The 27939-nt window shown below is 39.1% G+C and overlaps 1 protein-coding gene across 2 annotated transcripts; it reads left to right on the forward strand.

The window, feature by feature from the left end:
* Positions 1–27780, forward strand: LOC120492669 (sacsin). 2 transcript variants are annotated; one of them, XM_039690861.2, is made up of 9 exons: positions 1–64; positions 1238–1305; positions 5072–5126; positions 7244–7331; positions 7447–7558; positions 8254–8400; positions 13471–14899; positions 16045–16133; positions 16224–27780. In XM_039690861.2, exons 3-9 carry the CDS (start codon positions 5092–5094, stop codon positions 27197–27199), a joined length of 12876 nt encoding a protein of 4291 aa, XP_039546795.2. In that variant the 5' UTR covers positions 1–64; positions 1238–1305; positions 5072–5091; the 3' UTR covers positions 27200–27780. The 2 variants fall into 2 exon arrangements, with proteins under 2 accessions (XP_039546795.2, XP_039546796.2); XM_039690862.2 differs by lacking the exon at positions 1238–1305 and having other exon boundaries at positions 27–64.
* Positions 27781–27939: the final 159 nt, after the last annotated feature.

The following is a 27939-nucleotide window of genomic DNA, read 5'->3' on the forward strand; positions in this document are numbered from 1 at the left end:
AGTGGCTTTATCAGTCTCATTCTGAATGCTGGAATTCACTCGGACCACTGAAGGACCACTTAAGGTAGGAGAGAACAAGAAATGTTTCTTATATAACACTAATGTAATACTTATACTAGATTAACTTAAAAACATAACTTACTGTAACATAAAAATACTTACTGTAAAACTTCACAACACAACATATTTTAATTATAGACCTATATATATATATATATATGTATGCATCATAAAAATCGCACGTATTTTATTTTTTTAGCACTAAACTAAATAAGCTATTTCACATTACAGATGTTTTACAGTTTACAATTGTTCTTATTTTGTCGGTAACACTTTATTTTGATAGTCCACTTTAGACATTCAACTAACTATAAGTAACTTTGCCGATACATGTCAACTAACTATCATTAGAGTATTAGTAGACTGTCAGCTTAATATCTGCTAACACTTTATTTTGTTGGTCCCCCAACAGACATTCAACTGACTGTAAGTAACTTAGCAACTACAAGTCAACTTGTTCTCCTAACCTGAACCCTAACACTTAACCCTAACCTAACAGTCTACTGACAGTCTACTACAGCCTACTAATACTCTAATGACACTTAGTTGACATGTAGTTGAAAAGTTACTTATAGTTAGTAGAATGTCTAAAGTGACTATCGAAATAAAGTGTAACCATTTTGTCTTTTGGAAATCATGTCTTTATAAATTATCTTTAAAGAAAAGTATACTCAAAAATGTATACTTGCATTGTTTAAAAATATATATTATTTAGGCACAATAATCAGAGATGAAAATAACAATTTTTAGACATTTCAAAACATTTTTTTAGCTTTGCCATTTTGGCCTAAATGTCTGCCATTCTTTTTTATTTGTTTTATATTTTGTCACCTAAGTCTTTCTTCTTAAAATAGGGACTTTAGTTTGGCTGTAATGCTCAATATTAAGATATTAAGACAAACATGAAAAGGAATCGTGATAAAATCGCTTTTCTGGAAAAAATTGTGATATGACATTTTTGCCATATCGCCCACCCCTACTAGGGAGTTAAAAGATTGATACTAAATCTATAGTTCACTAAAGTTTAATCAGAGTTTAATAATCGGAAATATATATAAAAAAACATTTTGATTGACACCAGTGGTTCTTGACGTAAAGTTGTTCAGATTGAGGAGATCTAACATATGCATTTGTGACCTTTGTATTTCCTGACCCGATTTGTCCCACCCTTCAACAGAACACGCACTCTGAACGTGGATGATATTGGTCATTATTTTATGCCTGGACAGTGAAAGCGAGAAGATAGTAAGTCATGAAGTGTTGTTATCAGCCCGTTCTCATCCCAAGACGTCATATAACTGACGCTTTTGACCATACACCAACATCCAACGTTTTAGGGTACCCTTTAACGTCAGTTAGATGACGCTATCTAATCCTAACCCTACCCCAGACCTAAACCTACCCGGGTCATCTAACTGACGCTAAAGGTAAAGCGTCAGTTGAATGACGCCCTAGGATCGTCATCTAACTGACGTTAAAGGGTACCCTAAAACGTCGGATGTTGACGTATGGTCAAAAGCGTCAGTTAGATGACGTCTTGGGATGAGAATGTGTTGTTGTTACAGCTCCTCCCACAGCAGTTCTCTCTAACTCTGCTGCTCTCAATGAAACAGTAAACATTACTTATTAACATTATATTGCACAGACTTTAAGCAATTAATTGTTGTCTTCTTAAAAGTACTGCTTTGTGGTCATTTAAAACATTTAAAACAGAGCAGGTAGAACATATTAAATATAAGACAGATTACACAGCTTACATCATCCTCTTTTTGTTATTCTTGAATGTAGGATGAATTTAATGGAAATAAACCAATAGCCAATAAGAAGCCAATAGGAAGTGTGATTCCATTACTGCAGGATTTACTTAAAGAACCCTCAAACTATAATATTGATCTTGTTATACACTGAATTAGTCCCTTGGTTGTCTCAGTGTGAAAAGGTGAATATCAAAATAATACAGTAACTGTTGGAAAAGTGGAAAAAAAAAGCTTTAAGAATAAGATCCTTTTCAACTGAAACAGTAATCAAATCAAATGGAAATCAAAGAATGTGCAGGAGCTGGAGGGGTTTCCTAAAGAACAGTGGGCAGTTTCACAGCTAGAACAAACATGGGATTCATGAACAAAGTTCACAAAGCATGAAAACAGTCATAGATCAACCACATTACAACACGCAGCCTAAGATTCTAGTGTGCCTGCAAAACTTTGAAATGGATCTGTTGGGTACACTTGTGGATTGTTTTGAAAAAATGAATTAGGTCAAAGTTTACATTTTTATGATCCCTCATTTTACTTTTTTTTTAAATGATTAACATTTTACCGGGAAACTATAAAGCCTGCCCAAACAGTGTAATGCTATAGGTTCTAATAGGATGAAGCAAGTTGCTAACAGGCATGCAGGAAGTATGACAGGGCGACACACTATCTTGTTCCCTTCTGAGAACTGAGGCATTCCCTTTCAAGGAAACTCGCACTGAATCGATTGACACTGTGGGAACGTCTATACCTACGCCACCATAACGACCAGTCTCTTTTTAGTGTAAATTGAGAAAGCACTAGGAGGAGAGCACATGAGCCCCAGGTGTGGAGCCAATGTCCAGGTCTTAAAACCTCACAAATGTGTGCGGTGAGAGCCAGCCTGCCACATCACAAAGTGAAACTTCTGACACTAGAGCCTAAGATGCTGGGTACCCTTTATTGAGAGGTCTAAAACACACAAACAGCTGTTCAAGGTATCCAATGCCCTAATTGGACAAAGCAGATTATTTCATTCCTGGTCGGAATCCTGGAATGGAGGAGGAAGGAAGGTTTGCAGAACAATGGATCTGTCAACATTAGTGGGAACTTTAGGAATGCACCCCAGTCTAGGATGAAGGAACGCCTTTACCATGCCATGCCACTTTAAGGTGGGTGGAGATAACCCTACAGCAAACCAGGCAGTTATCTCGGTCCAGCTGACGACCTCTGCAACAAGAAGTGAACTCTCTACACTTCAGGGCATACAGTTTCCTCGTGGAGGGAGCTCTGGAGTGAAGAACGGTCTCAACAATCTCAGTTGAGGGACCGGCATCTATGAGGTGTGCCTCCTCAGAGGCCGAGCCCACAGCTTCCACAGTTCTGTTCAAGGGTGAATTATTGAGCCCCCTGCCTGGGACAGAAGGTCCCTCCTGACTGGAAACTCCCAAGGAGAGCCGTCAAGTAGTGACACCAGATCAGAGAACCACACTCTGCCCGGCCACCACTGGGCTATCAAGGTGAGACTAATCTTGTCCCGGAAAACTCTTTCCAGAATCTCTGGGAGTAGAGCGATTGGGGGGGAAAGTGTACAGCCATAGCCCCGGCCATGTCTGAACAATTGCATCCCGGAGGAGCTAGATGCGTGAGGGAGAACCCAGAGTGGACAGTGAGACGTCTCTCGAGACGCAAATACATCCACTTGAGCCTGGCCGAACAACCTCCATATCTGTTCCACCACCTCGGGCCTCCCCAGGCCTCAGCCCCTGTTTCAACAGGACGTCTGCTTTAAGGTTCTGGTTCCCAGGGATGTAAGCTGCTCTGAGTGAAAGCAGCTTCCCATGAGACCACAGGAGAATTTGGTCCACTCTGCAAACCCCCCTGGTGATTTATGTTGTGGCCCTGAGGTCTGAGATAAAACTCTTGAAAGCAAGAAAAACAGCCATCATTTCCAGACAGATTATGTGCCAGGAACAATAATGTCCCCTCCACAGACCTTGAGTTGAACGACCCTCTAGGATCGCTCCCCATCCCGTCAGGGAAGCATCCGTCATTTTACGACGACAAAGAGCTCCCAGCATGGGTCCTTGGGATTGGAACCATGGTTTCTTACACATAACCATGGCACGTATGCATCGGCGCGTGACCTTGATCGTAAGAAGGGATTGACCCTCTGGGAAAAAACGGTTAAGCTAGGACTGGCCTAGCTTTACCGGTTTACTGTTGACAGGATCAATGCGTGCAGGAGAGAGTCGTGCTTGCATAGTGATCCCATGCCACACCTAAAAAAGGGGTCGTCTGTACTGGATAAAGTACACTCTTTTTGGCATTCGACCTCAACCCCAACCTTTCCATGTGTGTGAGAACAACATCTCGATCCCGATCCAGTAGCTGATCCGACTGAGCCAAAATCAGTGTGGACCCACTGAATGTAATTCAGAATGGACCCATTGAGATATATTTGACAGTAGCTTCCATGCTGTCACGGGTAGCTAGGCTCTGTTTTTGTATGGTACGAGAAACTTGATTTAGAGGTTTGAGGCTGTTCCCACTCAGCAGCCCTGGAGACAGTGTCGCCGAGAGGACAGGAGGAGAAAGCGGGGTGTCAATAAGGAAGCACTTAACTTTCTCCTTAATGGCGCTAAGATCTGACCATAAATACCTCTCTGTGGCCACCAGAATTTCCATGGCACGACCAACAGCTCTCCTTGGGGCCAAGAGAGAAAGGTCTGTGGCTTAATAATAATTCCCCCGTCCACATTCAAGTCTCCGCCCGTTGTGTGTAGGCATGCTGCAGCCTGACCAGAAGCAGCATAAGCTTTACCCACCAAAGCCAAAGTTGTTCTGACCGGTTTGGTGGGATGAACGTCCTGTTTCTCCGCTGGCCAGTCAATATCCGAACTGCAGGGAATGTGAGCCTGCCGGTCTTCTTGAACTGCACAGCCAACACCATTGAGCGCTGACTGTGCATGCTCCACTCCCAAACAAACAACACTAGTTTGGGCAGGCTTTATAGTTTCCTGGTTGGTGACGTCAGCCCCCTCTGGCCTCTCGTCACACTATTAGACTAATTTCACCCATGCTTCAAGACACAATCACGCAGAATTGATGCAGTGTGAGATCCCTTGAAAGGGAACTGTGCTTTAGGCCACAGGAGACTCAAGAAAGTACTTATATTTGTATGAATAAAGAGATTGTATTTACAGTATTATTAATACAATTATCATGGAATAACTGTTAAATTTGCAGAATTTGAAAGTGATATTTTTTCCACACAGGAGAATGTAAAAGACGGACAATGAGTTCAGCATCAAGGCAACATAAGAAAAAGAAGTATGTGGTTTTATTTACTGCATGTTTTATGTTTAATCCCATAGCTAATATTTTGGAGTGGATAATGGGGTGGATTGACAAGGCGTTTATACTTGACACACTTGCCGTTGTGCTATTCTATGAAACGACATGGGGCCACTCTCATGCCACGCTAAACTCAAAAGTTGGAAGCTCTGACTGTACACCCAAATTGCTTTACAATTATATCATGGGTCTCTTCTCAACCACCACCAGGGTGCAGCATCAACTTGGATGATGCGACTGCAGCCAGTGCGCTCACCACACACAAGCTATAGGTGGAGAGGATTGAGAGTGATATAGCCAATTCAGATTATGGGGATTATTAGGTGACCATGATTGATAAAGGCCATTGGAGGGAATATGGCCAGTACTAGAGTTCACAACGAGTTCAGGTTCAGGTCTAAAATATAAAGAAATGACTCGGGTTGGGTCGAACTTCGGGCTTAATCATTTCCGCTCAGTGAAAAAAATTTCACATTTATATTACATTTATACATTTTTATTAATCATCACTGCTGTTCACAATAAAGAAAGTCTGGCTGCTGCGTGCAACTTGCATAATAATTCATGTTGATGTGTCGGGTTACATCGGCCGACAATAAAAGCCACGGGCCGGGTTGGGTCGTGTTGTAAGTTTCAGGCCTGTTGAGAACTCTAGCCAATACACCGGGGTTACACCCTGTAGTATTACAAATTTATTAAAATGTTTAATTTAGTCCCAAGTTGAGACACTCTCACACTGTACTCCTTCTTTTAATGCACCTTAGACACTAGACATAACAAAAAAAGTTTAATTTAGGTTCCAATACAATAGTACATTAACTGATGAAGTTTATAAGTGTGATTTTTTAACCCGTTCATATACTGACGCTTTTGACATTTCGTCTACATCCAACGCACATGCCACTATTTAGCATCAATATGAGATGCAGATAAATATGGGCCAGAAGGCACCTCCTAGTGGTGTAACCCTAACCCTACCCCAGGACTAAACCTACCCATAACTGAACAAAGCTCTGTGCGTGTTATATTGATGCTAAAAGGTGCCATGTGTGTTGGATTTAGACGAAATTTCAAAAGCATCACTATTTGACGCCCTAGGATGAGAATGCGTTGGAATTTTGTAACTAAGGAACAAACCTGCAGGTTCCTGTCTGTCCTGATCTCTCTATTGTAAGTTAAATTGAACAAAGCACTGAGACTACCACCTTTTGTCGTTGAATGGTCTGGCTGATTAGATTGGTTTCTATGCATTCGAATCACACTGTTATGCTGATTGGATTAGGATTGGTAACACTCTCAGGCTAAGAGCAGGTTCCTAAACCTGTGTACTTTATTTACATGCCTTGTTTCAGAGTGTCTCCCCCTCGATGTAACTCCTTCCCATTAAGCTCTATGATAATGTGATGGTTTGGGTAATACAGGTTTATTGGATTACCATCTATACATGACACTGTTATGCTAATGAGATCAGGGCTAGGGAATTTCCGGTAACAAGCTGAATCCTGTGCTTCATTTACATGCTTTGTTTCAGAGTGTCTCCACCTTTATGTAACTCCTCCCCCTTGTAAGGTATATGAACATTCTGTATTTTACTTTAGTCAGACTTGGCTAAGATTTTTGGACGAAGCAGACTTTAGCAATGCCACAACAATAAAGAATCCTGCTTAAAAGATACATCAGAGTCTCCTGGTCTTCGCTTCTGAGTTTCCAACACTCTAAAAGAACTCTTTACAAAAAGTGGGTTTTTATTAATAACCACACAGCCAGGACCTCGGTTTAATGTCTTATCCGAAGGACGGTGCTCTTTGACAGTAAAGTGTCCCCATCACTACACTGGGAATTTAGTACTCATACACAGCACAGGGTGAGCACCCCCTGCTGGCCTTGCTAACACCTCTTCCAGCAGCAACCTAGTTTTCCCTGGAGGTTTGCCAGTTACTGACCAGGCTCAACTGAGTCTTGGGCTACAGTGTGATATGGCTCCTGGATTACAGTTAATTCCATCTGATTTTGTACTTCCATTACACGAACCTTGAATTTTCTCTGTATGTGTCTTGTGCAGTTTGTGATAAACTTTACATTGTTTAATGCAGAAATAAATTTGGTGCGACGTCTCCACCATTCATTGATTACCTGAAAGAAATTTTGAGACGGTACCCAGATGGAGGACAAATATTGAAGGTAGACTAAAAAAAGGATAAAATATTACATGAATACTTTTGCATAATTGTTAAATGGTATGTATCTTAAATATCTCATTGTATCTGTCTTTAATATTTATCCTGTAATGTACCAGGAGCTGATCCAGAATGCAGATGATGCAGGAGCTTCACGGGTGGTGTTTATTCACGATGAGAGACATTATGAGACTCAGAGCCTGTGGACTGAAGAGCTCGGGAAGTATCAAGGTATTTGTGTTGTAAACACTGGAAGTAGACTTAAATCACACTAGACTTAAACTTTATAAAATTACTGTAGAGCCTGCTACAATGGATATTACAGTCTAAGGTTTAACATTTGTCCTCATTTATATGTCACATGACATATGATTTAATGAGTTTTGCTGCTTACCTTGTTTTTGTTTTTTTTAATGGAGAATGAGTTTTATGTTTTTATAGTAAATCAATCTTTTATTTCAGAGATCAATATTTCAAAAAGATTTTTCTAAACATGTTGCTGCTGGAGAGGCTATAAATTTACGTAAAAAACAAAACAAAAAAACATTTAAATAAAGAATAAATAACGCAGTATTTTATTTTGTTCTAACCGGTACTCTGATCTGGGGAAAAAAGTAACTTACAGCTTTTTTTGAGAATAACAATCTGCGTCCAGCTTGATAAGGTTTATAGTCGTTATAAGTGTTTTCACAGTTTCAGCTTCTGTGGGAGCAAAAAATAATAATAAATTAGACACACTTTGCCATTAATAACTGACATCCGTTTTCCTCTTTTGAAAAGCACCAGTCACAACTGTTGTATCTTAAACTGTTTGTATCTCAGATATCTAAAACCAAGTCAAAATCTTTGTTGCATTAGGAGCAGTCTTTGACAATACTGAAAGACTTTATTAGTTTCATCATCTGTGTGTATCTTTGCTCTGGCAGGGCCGGCTCTCTATGCCTTCAATGATGCCGCCTTCACAGAGGAAGACTGGGAGGGAATCCAGAGAGTTGGCAGAAGCATCAAGCAGGATGACCCAACTAAAGTCGGGAGATTCGGGATCGGCTTCAACTCTGTTTATCATATTACAGGTGAAATACACTACATTAACAGATTGGCTTCAACTTTTTTGGGTATTCTTGTAAATGCTTTTTGAATCCTAAAATATCGCTTGTTGATTTCTGTGGCACTAACATCACAATATTCCAGTTAACTTTTTCCCTGCTAATGACAAGATTTTCCATCATTTAAGACACAACTCTTCCCTGCTATTGACAAGTTTTTTCTGGCAATCCCTATTTTCACTGTAGTAGGGGGCGCTACTGTGCATCTTTTGAAAAAGTACATAATCTCTGGATCCAAAAACAAGCAAAAGAGAAGATCTGATTATTAGATTATTAAAGCCTCATTATTATAGCTCCACAAGCCCCTTTTCTACCCCTTTTCTGATGTGCGTCTTTGAGCGACCCGTTTCAAAGCGGCCCCTTTAAATAAAAAAGCTCTCCAGGTCGATGAGTTCACGGTCAGTTCAACTCCCCAGTTTGATAAGAGATATACGATTATATACGATACCTTCAAAGAACATTTTTATTCACACGTTAATAAAATGTCAACAACAGAAGACTTTTCCATCAAGCCTTACATATTCGAGCCAGAGCGAGCGAGTTGATAAAGACGACGACGAACCTGCAGAACAACATCTTGTCTTATGGATGTATTGGTATGTGAGTTAACTGTTTTGTGTTATTAGTGAAAGTCGACCATTTCTCTTGTTAAAACAAGCACACTGACAAGATAAATGACTACACTCTAATCTTACCACAAACAATCTGTATTGATAATATGATCATCAGAAAAGCAGCTAAATGACCATTGATGAAACTCAAGAACAATAATACTGCAGACGTGTAACGTTACTTCAAAACAAAAACAAAGAAAGACAAAGGTACTGCTAAACCATGACCATCATGTGTTTTAAGAAAGTAAAGTACTTATTTTTATTAACGATATTTACAGCTTATCGAAATGCTCTGTTCGTCGTCTCCAAAGATAGAAGGAGTTTACCTCTCATTCAGACGAAGTCGATCGGCAAACCCTTCTGTATAACGTTACTGGCGGAGGTTGTTGAAGTGGGAATCCTTGAAGAGCTTCAGGTCACTAACGTACATCCAAAAACCGAACATTTTGACTTGCCCTCTCGTAACTTCTGCATCATTGAGCTCGGACTACAAAATCGGAGCGAGAAATAATGTCGGATTGCTCGAAGTGTTGGACCGGTAGTCAATGTCCTTATTTGGCAGTTCCGCTGCAAATACTGTGACGTTGTAATTAAAAAAACGTCATAGAAAACAGAAAAATCTGAACAGGTTGAAAAATATGACCAAAACAGAATATAAAGATATAAACGAAGCACCTGAAGAGAATAATTTCATCTTTTCTGCACTTATAAACACTCCAAATATACAACAAAATGCATTTAAGGGCTAAAAAAGTGGATTTTGTATGATATGTCCCCTTTAAGTCTGAAGTCTGCTGATTGCAAAGGTTCAATGGGAGCACCCTGGAGTGCTCAAATGGAGCACTCCGGCCCGTAGAAAGGAGAGGTTCGACCACGCCTCTGACGGCAGCTGAAGAACTGAACTGAACCTAAACTGAAGAAACATAAAGATTAACCCTTTAAAAAAAAAAAAAAAAAAAAAGTTACTCATAGCTCCATAGAGGACAAAAAAATCCAGACTGATCTCATGAAGTAGCGTGTGTATGACACGCCAATTCGTATTTCCATTTTTGGCGTGCTATCAAGACGCATAATCGCCTTTCAGCGTGTTTATGAACGCCGTTGAGTTAACGTTATATAAATATATGACTTCAACCCCGTCCCTAAACCTAACCATCACTGGGGTTAATGGCATTTATGACTGTTCCCTTACCATCCTAGGAAAGATAAAGATATGACTTACCTCAACCCCATCCCTAAACTTAACCGTCACTGGGGTTAAAGGCATTTATGACTGGAGATTTGGCTGCGTGTTCGGACACGCGGAATGACGCGGACGTTAATGGCGTAGACATATACGCATACACGCGGATACACGCGGATGGCTCAAAATGCGTAGAGATAACACGCCACCTGGCGCAAAAGTGGCGTATATGTTTACGCAAAAGTCATGATGTCATGTTGAAAAAATCCACGTCAAAAAACTGTCATAAAAATTTGAAGCTTGGGAGCACAGACTTAAGTTTGGTAGCATTTTAATTGAATGAGACAATAACAAAAATGGTTATATAGGTTTAAGTTTATGAAAATTATTTATGAATATTATTTTATATAAAATATATATTTTATAAAAACGAGTTGAAATCAAAAACGGCTAGGAATCAAAGACATTAATATAAATAAGTTGTGTTCCAAATTTGAGGTTGATATCTCAAAATAAGACTTTCAGTAAGATTTTGTTGGGTGCAGTTACAGACTTTCCCCATTGGATGCCATACATACAGCAAAACTCCACAGGTACACACAGTGATTAGATTTTAGATTTGCAGTTGAGTTTTTCCTCTCTCAATATTACAAACACACACATGCACACACATATATATTTTTTATAACACACATTCTGTCCATACCACTCTGACGACCATACCAACACACCCACAAAAGTACGTTGCATAATTTATCCAATTTATATCATTTTAAATTTTGAAGCCTTAACAACAGAATAAAAGCCTTTTAACAAAGATGGCATCATTTAAAAGTATTGACCCTGATATAGTATATATAGTGTGTAAAAAATACCTTTTTTCAAGGAAATAGCGGTGAAATAGTGTAATATTTGATTGTGGGTGTTTTCGGGGCTTTAATATAAAGATAACTTTAGGAATATATCAAATAAACCCTCGGACACGGACGAGCTCTTTTCTCACTTTTTATTAACTCCTTTTACTTCCGCTCTCCTCTCTCTCTCCCGCTCTCCTCTCTCTGTACCCCCGTCATAATAAAAGTCCCTCCAACAACATCCACTTTAATACAATATACTGATGAATTAACAGTGAAATATTCAAATAAAACATCGGGATTAATCTTTTTAATATAATGTGCTACATTTAAAATTGCAATAAAAATACCTGAGCCAAATTTTATGCAGTTAGCATTAACAGACAAAAAAAAAAAAAAACTTTTTTTTTTCTCTAAGGAGGCACACGGTTTACAAGTTAGTCAAAATGCCTAACTTATGTAGGAGAGTAGAGAATCAGGTATATATATATTGTTATAATGTTAAACTAATTAAATAATTATGCCTATATAGCTGCTGCGTGAGCTGATAAACGGAACGCAGAGTGGATTGGCACAGACGTGCAAGCTTGTAGAGTTCACATCCCTTTTTCACAGACATCACTAGAAAGTTTGTAGTTTGGTCAGATATGTATAGTAAAAAGAGAGAGCACAGTGAAGTGAAGACTATGCAGTGTTATTTACATTTGATCATTTTCATTTGTTTAGGGGAGAGCGGGGTATGTTGTCACACTTTTCACACTGTCTAACATTTACTGAGCACCATACATCACAATGGTATTTCATACCAAATGAAAGAAGGAAGTCTTGGGCACACATGTTGTATTCATAACATCTTCATATATTATCTCATTATAGAGTTGTATACTGTAGAATAGAGAGTGTGCACTTGAGACAAATTGCCCCATCGGCAGGTAAGTTGTCACACTAGATTATCAACAAATATGAACACGACTTAATTGTGAATATTTATTTTTTATTTTATTTATGATTTTATTTTATTTCAAACCAGAACTGGAAATATAAACTTTTGTGCCTGGAGAATCTGGAAAAACAATTATTTAATCCAAACAATGCACATTTCAATCAAAACACATTAATTGGCAAGACCACTTAACTTTGAGCTTTAAACTTAAATGTTGTCTGGCTTGCACATAGATCCATAACTGAATGGAAAGCTGCAGATAACTCGCTTAACTTGACAACCTCTGAACAAAACAGATCTCCTGTATCTGACTAATCAGACTCATCTCCAGAGTCACAATTCTGGCACACATAAATTGCCTGGCCGGAGGTGCAAGCATCATGGGCCCAATTGTTGCATTTGACACAATTTAACCCAGGTCTCCTTCGGACGACTGTTTGAAAATGGCTCTACACAGACGAGACAGAACCACTCTTCATCATCTGATGATGACTTGCCCCAAAGTCAGTGAGACAACTTGCCCCAAATTGACATGTGTTGTTGGCTAAATCTCAAGGTTAGCTCAACATACCACTTTAGCTAAAGTATCAAAAGACTCGTTATTGTCTCCTCTATTTTTTGCAAAATAATTATTTTTAACATTCCTACTTAATAATGTTGTATTGCATAAAATGTAAAGTGCACATTTTTTACTTTTTAAGCAGAAAAATAAGAAAATTGTGCTAACCTCAGATTCGATTGATCTTGACCACATGTGAACAGGAAGTTGACTATAGAAGAAGAAGTCACACAAAGTGGCTATTTGATTATTGAGATAGAGCCTCTAGTGTTGGAGTTATGAACAGTGTGACAACTTACCCCGCTCTCCCCTACCTGTTTTCTATTGTATTTATTTGTGTTTTTATTATTTAATTATTTGTTTATTTCTAACTGTTTACTATTTGACTCTAATAATGTTTAAAATGTATAATAATAGACTAGTAGTTTTTGTTGTAGTATCAGAATTGAAAATTTAGAATTGTGATATTTTACTGGTATCTAAAAATTTAAAACACTGACTCAACTAGACCAGTTTAGCTGAAGCAGGTCTAAATATATCTTGTGCTATTAAATGAAAAATAAAACATAACAGAACATTAGAATGAACAGTGAAAGAAACAGATGCATGTACAATACATTTTAACAGGCATAATTAAGCATGTAGTAACTGAAGGAAATATAAATTTGCTAAACAATTTAATTCAACATATATAATTTATTAATTTATTAATATAATTTATTTATATAATATATAATATTATTTTGGTTTCTCTACCTAATATATTTAAAAATTACAAATGCAGTGAAAATACAGGTATCAATATTGGTATCTGCGAGGACAAAAAATGAAAGTATTGATTTGGAATAACAACATTTTAAATTATTATTATTGTTTATTTACAGACTTGCCATGTGTATTCAGCTCTGAACACCTTGCCATATTTGACCCTCAAAAGAAGATGTTTGGAGATGATGAAGAAGGCTATCGATGGTCTTTGAATGATGAAGAGGACCGAAAGAGTCTTTTGAACTTGAGAGATCAGTTCCAGCCCTTTCAAAATGTAGTCAGTCATGTCGACAGTTGTTCCTGGGAGAAGGTCATCAGCGAGGAGCAATACTTCAAAGGAACGCTTTTCCGCTTCCCCCTGCGTAATGAGGCTTCTGAGATCTCCGATAACTTGTATGACTCCTCAAAAGTTACACAGCTTTTTGACAGTTTCATTGCTGATGCAGACATCAGTCTTCTCTTCCTGAGAAATGTGTCATCCATCACTTTGATGCATATTGACACCAATGGCTTCTGCAACAACAGGTTAAAAGTTTCAGTGTCAAATCACTTGGAAACTGACCTTTCTCATGTCAAGCAGGAATCATTTGACAAAAAAACTTGTTTCAAAACTGTATCACACATTCCCCATCAAATGGAAGAAACAAAGTCCCAATGGCTTGTGACATCTTGCCCTCTGAAACATGGATATATACCAGAGATTGACTCTCTAGCCAGTAAGCTGAGCTTCTACCCTCAAGTTGATGCAGCTTTTCGAATTGATGAAGACAGATCACATTGCAATGGGCGACTCAGTTGCTTTCTGCCTCTTCCAAACAATGAATCAAACAAAACTGGGCTTCCCATTCACATCAATGCTTGCTTTGGCCTGACAGATAATCGGAGGTTCATTAAGTGGCAAGAGGAGGATCAGAAGAATGACGAATCTGCAAAGTGGAATGAGCTACTTATAAAAGATATTCTTCCTCATGTATATCTTATGATTATCCTGGATGCCATTCAGTTATCCAGAAACTCGACCCTGCCTGCTGCCACTGTGTACAATCTTTGGCCTGACCTATCCAAGACTGTCCATAAAGACCGATGGCATGAAGTTGCAACAGACACTCTGAAGGGTCTGTTTGAATACAAGATCTTCCACCTTGCCAAAGATGAAAAAATATGGGTGTCTCCCTCAGAGGCAGTTTTTCCAGTCAACAATATATGTTCTGACACGATGTCTGCAGTGTCAAGATTATTGATTGCTGAAGGAGAGAACCTGGTCAAAGTCTCAGAACATATTTTGAAAGATGTTCAAGAAATCTTCCATGAAATTGATAAATTGACATGGGTGACTCCATCTTATGTTAGAAATATCCTTCACAGAAGTAAGGCTGAAAACCTCAGTAAAGATGACAGATACTCTCTTCTTGAACTAGCTCTTAGTGATGAGAAGTACACAGAGCTACAAGGTCTTAAGCTTCTGCCTCTCAGTGATGGAACCTTCACTTCATTTAGCAATGAAGAGCAGAACACTGTTTTGATCGACAATGAGAAGTTTCCAAGGTAAGGTGTGATACAGTTGTCTCTTTCCTACTTGAATTAATTAGTGTGTTTATATTATGTTTTAGCCTGGTTAAAACCAGACCATTCTCAGGTGTAACTGAGTTATGGTCTGGCAAAGCGTCATTGACAAATCATTTCCAGAGGGGCGTCACCAACGGACGTCCCAGATAGACCTAAAACCAATCAGAGCGATGAAGGAGATGACATATGCAGAGCGGCAGAGAAACATCTCCGAGTGTTGTTCTTTGCTCAGTTCTTAACAAAAAGGATACGTTCAAATCGCTTAAAAGAAAGGCGATAGCTGATTCGAATGAGTGATGTTCGACGGTAATGCATCTTTGTAGCCTGACTTCGTCATACTCATATTCTTGTCAGAATGTGAGTCTGAAACTGCTCCATGGGGCTTTGATTATGAGGCGTGTCTTAACCGAACCAGGAAAAAAAACCTCTGCACTCAATTGGATAGTCGGTAGACCTACAACCAATCAGAGCAACGCAGTAAGTCAACTACTTTGTATAGCGCAGTTTTCAACTATAGAACTTACTTTTGGAAGTAAAATAACGAGTGTTGTTTCTTTTACTTACTCCTCCATGAGTGCCACCAAAGGAGAAACCACAACGACCACAGGCTTTTCATTACGTCCCATCTTCTTAGCGAACGTCAGAGCCAGCTGATAAGTTACACTTTTCCCGAATCATATAGGAAGGACGGCAAAAATATCTTTCCGATCGACCAATTCCCTTGATTGCAGTTCTCTGTTTGTCTATTAAAATGAATGCGCTGTCGATTTATTTTACAACAGCGGAATCTATACATCTCAATTCTCCAGCTGCAGCCATCTTTGAGGGAAACCAGTTAAGCGCTCTTTGATAACGTGATGATTACGTCCTTGCAGATCATCTGTCCATCATCGTATAAAGCCCGCCCTGGCAATCTGATTGGCCCGATCATTTTTTGACTGATCATAATTTCTCCTCAATGGATCCAGACCAAACTTCCCGACCAAAAAATGTTATGGGTCCAAAAAATGTCCAGGCTAGCATCTTTGTAATGTAGGCTACAAAATCTGCTTCAAATTAAATCCCAGCGCTGTCAGGCTAATTGTGTTTCCAAAGTACTAATAATCATTTATTTCTTTGTTTAGAACATTGCTGCCATTTTCTACAGAAAGATTTATACCCAACGATCTGAGCTATGTTTGCATTATGCAACTAATGAAACTAGCAACAAAGAGTAAGAAAAATACATTTTATCGGCAGTGCTAATAATATATTCCATTAATATCATACTTGTTTATACAATTTGGTCTCACTGTTTTTTCAGGCACATACAACATAATCAATCTGAATGCAAATCATGTTGTTGCACTCACCAAGAAGCACTTACCCATGGACTGGAAGGTGACCCAAGATCATGTGACATGGAATACAGAAGACGATCATCATCCGCCAAAGAGCTGGTTGTCTGAATTCTGGAAGTTTCTTAGAACTGATTGGAACGAGTTAAATGACTTTATTGACATTCCTTTAATTCCACTGGAGCCTCTACAGAGTTCAGGCAATTCTGTACTGTTAGCAAGGTTGCAGAGAAACACAACATTGATCTTTCAGAGTAGCACAGTGTCTAGCTTGTCAGATCATGTTCAGAAAGTGCTAAGGATGGTGGGATGTACAGTCATAAAAAGAGATGAGTGTCTTAGACATCATGACATTGAGAGGTATGTTCTTCCTGCTTCACCAAGAAGTGTTTTACAAGTCTTTGTGAACTCACACAGAGATCAGGTTATCAAAGGCATTGACTCTGCTTCATCAGAGGAAAAAGAGGAGTTGAAAGTGTACCTCTCTTCTTTGGACTCTTTATCAAATGCTGAAATGAACTTGCTTTCCATGTTGCCAATCTTCAGAATGATGTCTGGGAAATATGTTGCAGTTCAATCAAAGCAAGCAGTTGTTTCAACCACCAAACCAGCCATTCCAGATGATTTGCCAATGCCTGAGACCATTGTACAGTGTGCAAATGAAGCTGATCGCAGACTTTTGACTCTTCTGAATATTGAACTCTTAGATGCCGCTAAGTTGGCTGTTCGTTTGGTTGACTGCATTGAGGCTGCTTTTTTCCAAAAAGGTGAGGAACAGACAGTAATGACCTGGATATTGAATAATGGTAGCATTCTACTCTCACAAAGTGAGCAGCTGCTCATGAAAACTAAGAATCTCAAATTTATTGAGACAACTCATGGAGAACGCAAACAAGCCTCAGATGTTTTTGATCCAAGAAATAGAATATTTCAGGATCTTTTCGAGGCAGATTTCTTTCCCTCACCTATTTACACAAAGACCCAGGAAATGCTTCAAAGTTTAAAAAGCATTGGCCTAAAAACAGAACAAAAAGACATATCAACAGAAAATACACTCCAAGTCATAAATCATGTTGAAAAGCTTCATGTCCACTCACCTGATAAGGCATTTAAAAAAGCACATACACTTGTTCGAGTCCTGAATGAGAATGATTTCCTTTCCAAATTCACCAAGGCGCAGATAGAAGAGCTGAAGCAAAGGCAGTGGGTTCCCTGTGAAAATCCAAAGTTTTTGAATGGAAGCATTTGTAGAAATCATAAGAGAGGTCTGTATAAGCCGACTGATGTAAGGGATTCAAAGTATTCTTCAATTGTTGGATATGTAATGCCACTTACCTCTGAGCTAACAGGACATGTCTGCAAAAACCTTGGACTTCATGAGCCCCCTCCTGCTGAAAAGGTCTTGGAGAACCTCTCTGCACTGAGATCAATGGTCAACCCAAATTCAGATTTTCAGTTTAAAACCGAGCTGCACAATATTTACAAGTTCATGCAAGACAACATGAGAAATTTCACAGATTTAATAGACTCAAAAGGCATCCCTTGGATTTGGAATAACAGTGAGTTTGTCTGTCCAGGAGACATAGTTTTAGCCTATCCACCTGAATTGGATCTAAGCCCCTACATCAAGAAAGTGCCTGAAGAGTTTTTGCAATATGAAAACCTGCTGACAAAATTTGGTGTGAAGAAAACACTGTCCGATGCAGAGATTGAAGACATACTCCATGATATAAAACAAAGAATTGACTGCAGGGATCCTCCTCATGGAGACTTGACAGAACTTAAAGTGTCAGTTGCTATTCTTGACTGGATGCGAAAGAATGAGAAGCTTTTAAAGGACATTACCCCTGTGCCTGTCGTGGCACAAAATCAAAACTTTACTCTACAGGCTTTGTCCAAAACAGTATTCTGTGACATCAGTGCCGAAGGACTTGATGACCTGATACAAGATGATGAGGAGTTCTATGTCATTCATGAAGAAGTTCTACCCATCACTGCAAAATGGTTGAAAGTCCCATTCTTAAGTACTCGCATCTTAAAACCACAGCTCATACAAGCAGAGGAAGATTCCTTTGGTATAGAACAATGTGGACAATCTGAACCAATTACTCAAAGAATTAAAAACATTCTTAAAGAGTATGATGAAGAAAGTGACATTTTCAAAGAACTCCTACAAAATGCTGAGGACGCTGGGGCAACCACATGTAAATTCCTCCTTGACTTCAGAAAACACAAAGACCCCCCTGAAACACTCTTTGATCATGGAATGGCTCTCTGCAATGGACCATGCCTTTGGATCTTCAACAATGAGCTTTTTTCAGAAGAAGACTGGAGAAACATTGTTAAGGTGGGATCAGCATCAAAGGAAAAAAAAGTTGAGATGATTGGAAAGTTTGGGCTTGGATTTAATGCTGTTTATCATGTGAGTGATATTCCTTCTATTTTAAGTGGGAAAACCCTTCTCATTCTTGATCCAAATGTCTCCCATTTGGAAAAGCACATTCTCGGCAATGGAAAACCAGGAATTAAACTTGACCCATTCCAGGAGCGTCTGTTCAAAAGGTTTCCTGGACAGTTGAAATCTTATGAAGGAATTTTTGATTGTGATTTGTCAGTGGAAAACAGCAAGAAAGCTTACAATGGCACCTTGATTAAATTACCATTTCGCACTCTGGAGGAGGCCAACAAGTCAGAGATCAGTTCAAAGGTATTTGATGAAGAGCGAATTAGGAGTTTTATAAATCATTTGACTGACAACTCACAAACACACCTACTGTTTCTGAAGAGCATTACATCTATGTCCCTTCAAATTATCCCTGAAAACGCACCGACTCCTCCAAGGAATAATCAGATTCAGACTCTTCTCAAAATATCCAAAGAAGTCATGAATTCATTTGCTGTCTCGAATGACACACCTCTCCAGGACATCGAGAACAACTTCAGAAATAGTGATATCAAATGCCTCAACATTATTGATGTTAAGAGAGCACACATTGTTAAAATAGTTCAGGAGCACTCAGAGAAATCCTTCACCCAGTACTGGCTTTTGTATTCCTGTTTTGGGACACATGATTCTTTGCAAATGTACCAGAGAAGAACTGAACAAGATCATGTGTTTTCATTTCCAATTGGAGGTATAGCTGTACCTTTGCATAGAGAGGCAAAAACTAACACATGGTCACCTGATGAAAGCCTCTTTGGCCAGGCGTTTTGCTTTCTTCCTCTCTCAGTTGATACGGGTCTTCCAGTCCATGTCAATGGAACTTTTGCAGTCACATCTAATAGGAAAAGTCTATGGGAAAAGGGAGTGAAGTCTGAGTGGAACAAAGCTTTGATGAAAGATGCCATAACCTCTGCTTACATCACTACATTGCTTGAGTTGAAAAAAATGGCCCAAAATGGACAAATCCAGAATTATTCCTTCCATACATTCTGGCCAAACACAGAGACAGTAAGCAAAGCATTTTTACCCATGGTTGAGTCTTTCTACTCATCAGTTGTGCAGAATGCCAATGGCAAATCTCTGGAGCTTTTTAGCAATGGACATAATTGGTGTTCTATAGACAATGTGAGATTTCTGAATCCAAAAATTGAGCAGAGCCGAGTAATTGGAGACATTGCCATGAAGGTGTTCTTGAGCTTGGGAGCTTCATATTCCAGTGTTGTTTCTCTTCCATCATGGGTAAGACAGAGTTTCATCGATTGTGGCTTTGAGCCAGAGATAAAACAGAGAACAATCAACTGGCCTGAGTTTTATTACATTGTTTTTGAGAACTTGAGTTCTGTGGACACACACAGCAGAAATACTCTTGTACTGAATGCCATTCACTTGAATGATCCAGCTGTTGATGACCTACTGAAAAGCTACCCTTGTATACCAACGCAGAGTTGTAAGAAGCTTCAATTAATCAAGAGACTTGTGAATCCTTCTGGCAAAATGGCTTGTTTGTATGAACTTAAGGAAGGACGCTTTCTTGCAGGGACCGAAAATGATTTTCTCTTACCAAAAATTATTCAACGACTTTCAGAATTGGGAATGCTGAGTGACCACCTCCCTGTAGAGGACATCATAGAAAGAGCTGCGAAGATATCCAGTGTTTGGCAACAGGATCAATCTGAATATCGTAAACGTCTTCAGTGCCTTCTAGAGTCAATGAAAGACTCCTCAGAAGATGTGAATTCTCTGCACTGGCACACACTGTCTCAAATACCATTCCTTCCTGCCTTAGTTCCTTTAGTTCAGCAAAACATGAACACCACCGTTCTTAAAAAACCCTCTGAAGTTTACGATGACAGTTGTCGGAATTTAGTAAGCATGACAGAATTCACCGTTGATCATTCAAAGCTTCAAAAATACAATTATGATCCAGTTCTCCAAAAATTGAGAGTGCTGACAAATCCACCAGTTGACACGGTGCTTCAGCAGCTGTTAAATGCACACCAACATTGCAATGCATTTCAAAAGACGGCTCTCTTCAACATGGCTCACTCTTGCTATGAATATCTCAACAATTACTTGTTTGAACAGAAAGATCCCAATCCCATTATTGAGCATGCAACATCCTTCCCATTCATTTTCATTGAGGATCACTTTGTAAATGTGAGGTCAGTGGCCAGAAGTGAAGAATTTGAGGAGAAACCATATCTCTATGTACTTCCAGTCATCTTCTACAAATTTGAGAGGCTCTGGCATTACCTTGGCATCAAAAAACAGTTCACAAAAGAGCAATTTGTTTCTGCACTTAATGAAATTAAGGCTTTAAATGGATCTCAACCTCTTTCCATGTCAGACCTCCATAAGTGTGTTTCAATACTCATAAAAGGGCTATACAAAATCAAAGAAGAAAAGCTTACAAACTGTCTCATACCTGATAAGAGAGGTGTGTTGACATCTTCTAAAGAGCTGAGATTTAATGACAGCCCATGGATGCCTGTCTCAGCTGGTGTCAAGCTCGTCCATGATCTGATATCTCGTTCTGTGGCCTGTCATTTTGGTGTAATGACAACAAGACACCATACTCTGAAAAATCATTTGGTCGGTGAATTTTCCTTTCATGTACAAGAATTTGGACAAACAGAGAAACTAACTGTCCGAATAAAAAATATAATTGATGCATATCCATCTAAAAAGGATATTCTGAAAGAGCTCATTCAAAATGCTGATGATGCAGAGGCAACAGAAATTCACTTTGTGTGGGACAAAAGAAAACATAAAACAGAAAAGATATTTGGAAAGGAATGGGAACTGGTTCAAGGCCCAGCTCTTTGTGTGTACAACAACAGAACATTTACTGATGATGATCTGCAAGGTATTCAACAGCTGGGGGAAGGAGGAAAACGTGGTACTTTAGGGAGAACTGGAAAATATGGACTTGGCTTCAATTCTGTGTATCATCTGACAGATTGTCCATCTATCCTGACTGGTGACAAATTGCTCTGCATTTCTGATCCAAATCTAAAATATGTGGAATATGCAACAAAGCAGTCCCCAGGCTGCAAGTTTTCAATGGAGGACGAATTTAAAAAATCTTTTGAGGATGTCTATCATACCTTTCTTCCAGAAATGTTTGCACTCAATTCTGGAACCATGTTCAGGCTCCCTCTCAGGACAGAGAAAATGGCAGAAAAATCTGAAATATCTAGACATGCAGTCACAGACCGTGACATGGAGGAACTTAAATCTGCCTTGACTGAAGATCCTGAAGGACTAATTCTCTTCTTGAAACACATCACAAAAATACAGTTCTTGGAGATCAGTGAAGATGGAACACAAACAAAATGTCTTTTCGGAGTTGAAAAGACATACCCAGAGAAGAGCATGGAAAGCAAGGAAAACTTTCACAGCCATGTTCGAGAATCCCTGATGTCAGGTACAGCGGAACCCTGCAAAACCATTTACATCATGAAAATCTCATCTGGAAATAACCAAAGTCAGTGGGTCATTGCAGAGAGCTTTGGTTTCTCTAAACAAATCCATGAGAGAAAAAACAAGCAAGATCATTTTAAAGTTCCTCAAGCTGCTCTTGCTGCATGTTGGGAAAGCTCATTTAACCACACATTTACTGGCAGGGCATTTTGTTGTTTGCCATTACCTGGAGAAACTGGTTTACCAGTCCATGTGAATGCAAATTTTGAAGTAGATTCTTCAAGAAGAGACTTATGGAAAGAAGATGGTAATAGTCTGAAGACTGAGTGGAACCAGTCACTGAAAATAAACATCATTTCACCACTCTATGCAGATCTGCTTTTACATCTGTGTTCAGTCATAAAGAAGGATACACCTAAAGCTCTTGTATTCCTCAAGTCACAGCTAGAGACTTCTTTCCTTAATTACTTCCCATGCATTTCACAGAAAGTAGACAAAGTCTGGCATGAGATGATCCATGAGGTCTATAGATCAATCAGCCGATGTGATCTTCCTGTTATACCCACTGTACACGCTGTTTCTGTTGACTCATCACATCGCTCACTACAGAAATACACAGTTACCTGGTGCAGTCCATCTGATCCACATTCAGCAGATTGTCCATATTTTTCAACTGATGACCATGAAGGAATTTTTGAAATTTTAGATGACATTGGGATGAAATTAGTGCCAAACACCTGCAAAGTGAATGAAATAAAAAATAATTTCAAATCAGCTGGTGTGAATGTGACAGAAGTCAGCCCTTCAACAGCGATTAACTTCTTGAAGCAAAGATCGCTGAACGATCCTTCAGAGACAACAAGTAGTTTGCCTTTGTCCATCAACCAGACCTTGATCAAAAATAAAAGAAGATGTTCAAAACTTCTGAGCTTCTGCTTGACAAATGCCAATGAGAAAAATGTGCATTACCTCAATGGGCTGCCTCTTCTCCTCACTGAAGATCAGGTGTTAAGAGTCTTTGACTCTAAATCCCCAAAGCTGATATCAAGATTTTGCATTCTTTTTCAAGGACACCACAAACTGTTTGCAGATTATGAAGTCATTAGAAATCACATTCAAATTCTACAGAAGGGAAATTATATTAAGGGCCTAACAATTGCCATGGCAGCACAATACTTGAAAGGAAAACTTGAGCAGCTCCTCAGTCAGTCATTACCTGATCAAAGGTGCCAGCTTTACAAAGCGGAGACAGAGACGATAAAATGGCTGAAAACATTATGGAGCTTCTTTGAGGATCAAGAGCAATTCTACCAAAATGATAAGATGAATGTCTACAGTGAGATAAAAAAGCACTTTGATGACAGTCCTATTTTACCAGTAATCTGCCCCAGTCAAAATAACACACATTTCTTACAAACAATGGGGAACATATCAAAAGTGATTCTGAACCCAGATGAAAAAATTGCTTCCATTCTCCTAAAACTGGGGTTCATGAAATTAGACTCCAGCTTTTTCAGTGATTTCAGACAGTTCTGTCTAATGTATATGAATCCAGAACTCCTGCAAACTGGAGATGGCAGTGCTGTTTTAGAAGAGGTTTGTCATGTACCTCATTCACAGTTTGAGAAGCTGTCTACAGATGAATGTATAGATCTTCAACGCTTCTTACAACAAGGGATCAGAGATTCCAATAATTGGAGTAGACATGTGGGTATGCTCAAGTCCTTGCCCCTGTTTGAGTCAATAACTGGAAAGAAGGAAAGGATTGATTTACACAGAATGATTTTCATTCTAAATACTGAGCATCAGAATGATTTTCCAAACTTGTACCATGTTGATGGATGTGACTGTATTTTCCTCAAGCAGAGCTGGATGAACTTAGAATTATCAGAAATTCTAAGCATTCGGATTGTAGATGATCTGGAGTTCTGTGTACAGTTTATTCTTCCTTCTGTGCACATGATGACTGAGGCCAAGCTTCTTGATTTAATGCGGTTGTTAATGAAATTTAGACCAGTGGACCCCAGGATTGTCTCTGCAATGAGAGATGTCCGATTTATTCGAGACATCCATGGCTCTCTTCAGGTGGCTTCATACTTCTTTGATGACAATGTATCCCTTTACAGGGTAATGCTTCCAAAAGAGAGATTTGTGCCAGAAGCGTTTTGGGACAATTTCCAAGATAAACGTACATCGATAAAAGCACATCGTCTCTTAAAGGACCTTGGATTGAAACATGAAGTGTCTGATGAGGAAATCATTCAATTTGCAAAACAAATTGAATCTGAAACTAGAGGAAACACTCCTCTAGATGTTCTTAAGAAAAGATCAAATCTCCTGTTTAGGACTGTTTTGTCAAAGAGTAATCACACAAACTCTAAATTACTGAACAGAGTTGCTAACATTAAATTCATCTTCCCAGTGCAAATTCAGGAAACACTTTGTGATTATCACAAGGCCTTTGCTCAAGAGAGGGAAGTTGTTGCAATCAGTGGATCATTGATTGACAGAGACAGTGATCACCATTATCTGATATGGACATCTATGCCAATCCTACCTTCAGAACTCTTCTCTCCACATCTCATAATGAAACTGAAGGATGTCGGAGCCTTGGAGACTCCACCCCTTGAACAAATAGCTGCTAATCTGAAAAACATCTGTACGTCTCAGTGTCACACTGACACATTGCTGGAAACAAGAAACAAAGTATTTAGCAAATCATATGCATACCTACAGTCAATAAATTTAGATCCCTCTTTATTCTCAGACCTCTCCATTATCTTGGTGGAAAATGGGACAGAACTTGTGAAGGCAAAGCAGACAGCACTTGTGATAACTGATGCTCTTGAGTTTAGGCCTTATTTGTACTGCATTCCCTCAAATTATATGAAATTTGAAGATTTCTTCAGGAAGATAGGTGTAAAGGAGAGGCCCACCGTCAAACAATATATCACTGTTCTTCAAGAAATCTATTCTGATAGTTCTGACAAAGAGAGCCTTCAGCCAAATCAGCAGAAAGCTGTGAAGCGTGTTGTACAACAGCTGTTTTGCCTGCTGAAAGAGGAACAGAACAAAACCTCTTTCCAAAACGACCCACTTTATCTTCCATCAACAGACGGAAGACTCTATGAATCCAACACTTTGTTTTTCAATGACACAGTCTTCCAGCCTGCAAGACTTGAGGGTCCTTTGGAAACCAAGCTGAAACTGCTGGAAAACTTAAACTACTGTTATCTTGGAAATGATCACTATGAACATCAATTGTTGTTGCAGTTGCTTCCTCAGGAACTTCGCCCCAAATTTCTCTCAGATGTAATTTCTGACAATCTGGCGGGTGCGAGTGTCCAATATTGTGATGAAGGACAATGTGAATTTAGTGGCTGGTTTGACAAACACTTGTCTTCTGCTGCATTTCTTCATGGACTAGTCTGTCTCATCAGAGAAGACAGCAAAGGTGGGATTTCACAGTCGGATGCTGCAGGGAAGTGTGAAGAAATATTTTCTAAGATTCAGATTATCTGCTGCAAACGTCTTCAGACAGAAATTCTGTTAAACCATGAGCCACTTGAAGGTAGTAAGGCTGACACAGATGTTTATGTGAAAAGAAGGAAAGATGGATGCAATTTCTACTTGAAACACAATGATGACATGGCCCCCAAAGTAGTAAATGAAGTGAGTATGTGTCTTGTTAAAGAAATCAATGCTCTTCTCAAGAACTGTCTGACCACCTCAAGCCTTCCAGTCCTTGGGCAACTTCTGGTGTGTGATAACGTGGAGGATGTTGAGAAAACCTTGGCAAATCATGGCATTCATAACAGTGGCCACGAGGAAGGACATGATGCGTTACCGAGACCTGGATGTCTCATACCTGAAGAATGGCACGACTGCCTTGATATGAACTTCCTCAACAACTTTGAAAGTGGAGAGTATGTTGGCTTCAGCAAGGACGAATCCGATGAATATTTTTATGCCATTGTTATCAACCGACTGGATGATCCACTGGGACAAATGAGACAATTTCCTGCCGGATATAAAATACAAGTTGGCATTAATGACTTCGCTGAAGTAAGCTCTCTTGACCTTTACCAATTTAAACGAGAAAAGAAGGCAACTGTGTCAACAGGGTCCACTTGCACCGATATAGAACGTCTTTTGATATCCAGACCTCCACCCAACACAGGGTCCACTTGTACAGATATTGAACGTCTTTTGACGTCCAGACCTTTACCCAACACAGGGTCCACTTGCACAGATATAGAACGCCTTTTGTTGTCCAGACCTCCACCCAACACATTCTTTCCAGGGACATTTGAAGAGATCAAGAGAGAAATTGATCAAAGCTTAAATGAAATCTGGAATATGTCAAGTGAGGACAAACAAAAAGCCATTAAACGTCTCTACCTCCGTTGGCATCCAGACAAGAATCCAGGCAATGAAGAACTTGCCCGTGAGGCTTTCAAATACCTGCAGAAAAGAATTGAGGAACTACAACACGGGAAAACTGCACATAGCACATCCTCAACCTGGAGAGACTTTCAAGACTTTCGAGATTTCTATGACACGTGGAACACAGAGGCAGGAAGACACAGGAGGGGGCGTGAGAGATTCTATCAGAACTACTCTAGAAGACACTATAACTTCTGGTCATACCACAGAGAAACACCAAGACCAAACAGAGGAGAGGCAAAACGCTGGTATGAACAGGCTCAATGTGACATCAGAGCAGCTCACAACGACACTGGAGGAGATTGCTCAGAGTGGAGTCTGTTTAAGGTGCATCAGGCTGTGGAAAAAGCCCTGATAGCAGCAATGTACAGGAGAAGTGGAGAGCATCCCAAAAACTGCTCAATAACTAGCCTTGCTCAGCAGGTTTCCCATTACAGCTCACAGTTGACGGATTTACCAAACACTGTGAGGGAACTGACTGAACTTGGTGTCGATGGCAAAAAAACGCAGTATCCGAACTATCACCAATTTCCTCACATTCCAAACAAGCAGTTCAGCGTTGATAATGCTAGAAGTGCACTGGATATTGCAACAAAGCTTTTAGAAAAAATAGAAGAATACATTTCTTGAAGTAGCTTGAAATTACAGACTATGTTCCACTGAGACGATCGTTAGGATCTTTTCAAGTAACAATGCTGATCTTCTTTTTTCATCTGTTTAGTACTGCTACCATACATACTCAAAAGTTCTTAACTCTATGTAATCATGTTTTGACAGTTCTGTGTCTGGTTCTTTTCTAGCTTTCTATTATATTTAGCATTTCTATTATTGTATACTGGGCATTCTTGTAGCAAACAGTAGAGCAATGCCGAGGTAATGGGTTTGATTCCCAGGAAAAGTATGAAATAAATGTATATCTTGAATGCAATGCAAGTTACTTTAGATAAACATATCTGCAAAATGTCGAATAAATTTGACATTAGAATAAAAATTTCAATGTAAATCATTAAAAAAAAAGCTGTCAACCAAATATTCACTAAATGACAGAACTGCAAATAAAATGAACATTATCAGTCATACAATTCCTGCAATACATGCTGCTGTATATGCTTTACAATCTTTGCAGCAAAAACATGTATTGAGTCAACTGCAATATAAAATATCAGATCAAAAAATGAAACTTCAATTTGAGCAGCATCTGGTTTCCTCCATGCCACTGCAAAAACCATGCCGAAAGTGTTCATATGTTTCTGGTGTCCCAGTAGTAACTTATTACACAAATACTAAAAAACACTTTGTACAGTGCATCTGAAAATACAAGCAATTATCACTCTTTAACACAGTAATGAAAAGAAAAATGAAAGCCCTCA

The sequence above is a fragment of the Pimephales promelas genome, chromosome 7 (assembly GCF_988280905.1).
Source record: "Pimephales promelas chromosome 7, fPimPro1.hap1.1, whole genome shotgun sequence".
Lineage (NCBI taxonomy): Eukaryota > Metazoa > Chordata > Actinopteri > Cypriniformes > Leuciscidae > Pimephales > Pimephales promelas.

What these genes read in the sequence shown, in the direction of transcription:
- LOC120492669 (XM_039690861.2), top strand. Translation starts at nt 5,092, where the DNA reads ATGAGTTCAGCATCAAGGCAACATAAGAAAAAGAA. An exon ending in ATGGAGGACAAATATTGAAG is followed by an intron (nt 7,332 to 7,446) that starts GTAGACTAAAAA and finishes GTAATGTACCAG; the next exon opens with GAGCTGATCCAGAATGCAGA. An exon ending in GACAATGAGAAGTTTCCAAG is followed by an intron (nt 14,900 to 16,044) that starts GTAAGGTGTGAT and finishes TTCTTTGTTTAG; the next exon opens with AACATTGCTGCCATTTTCTA.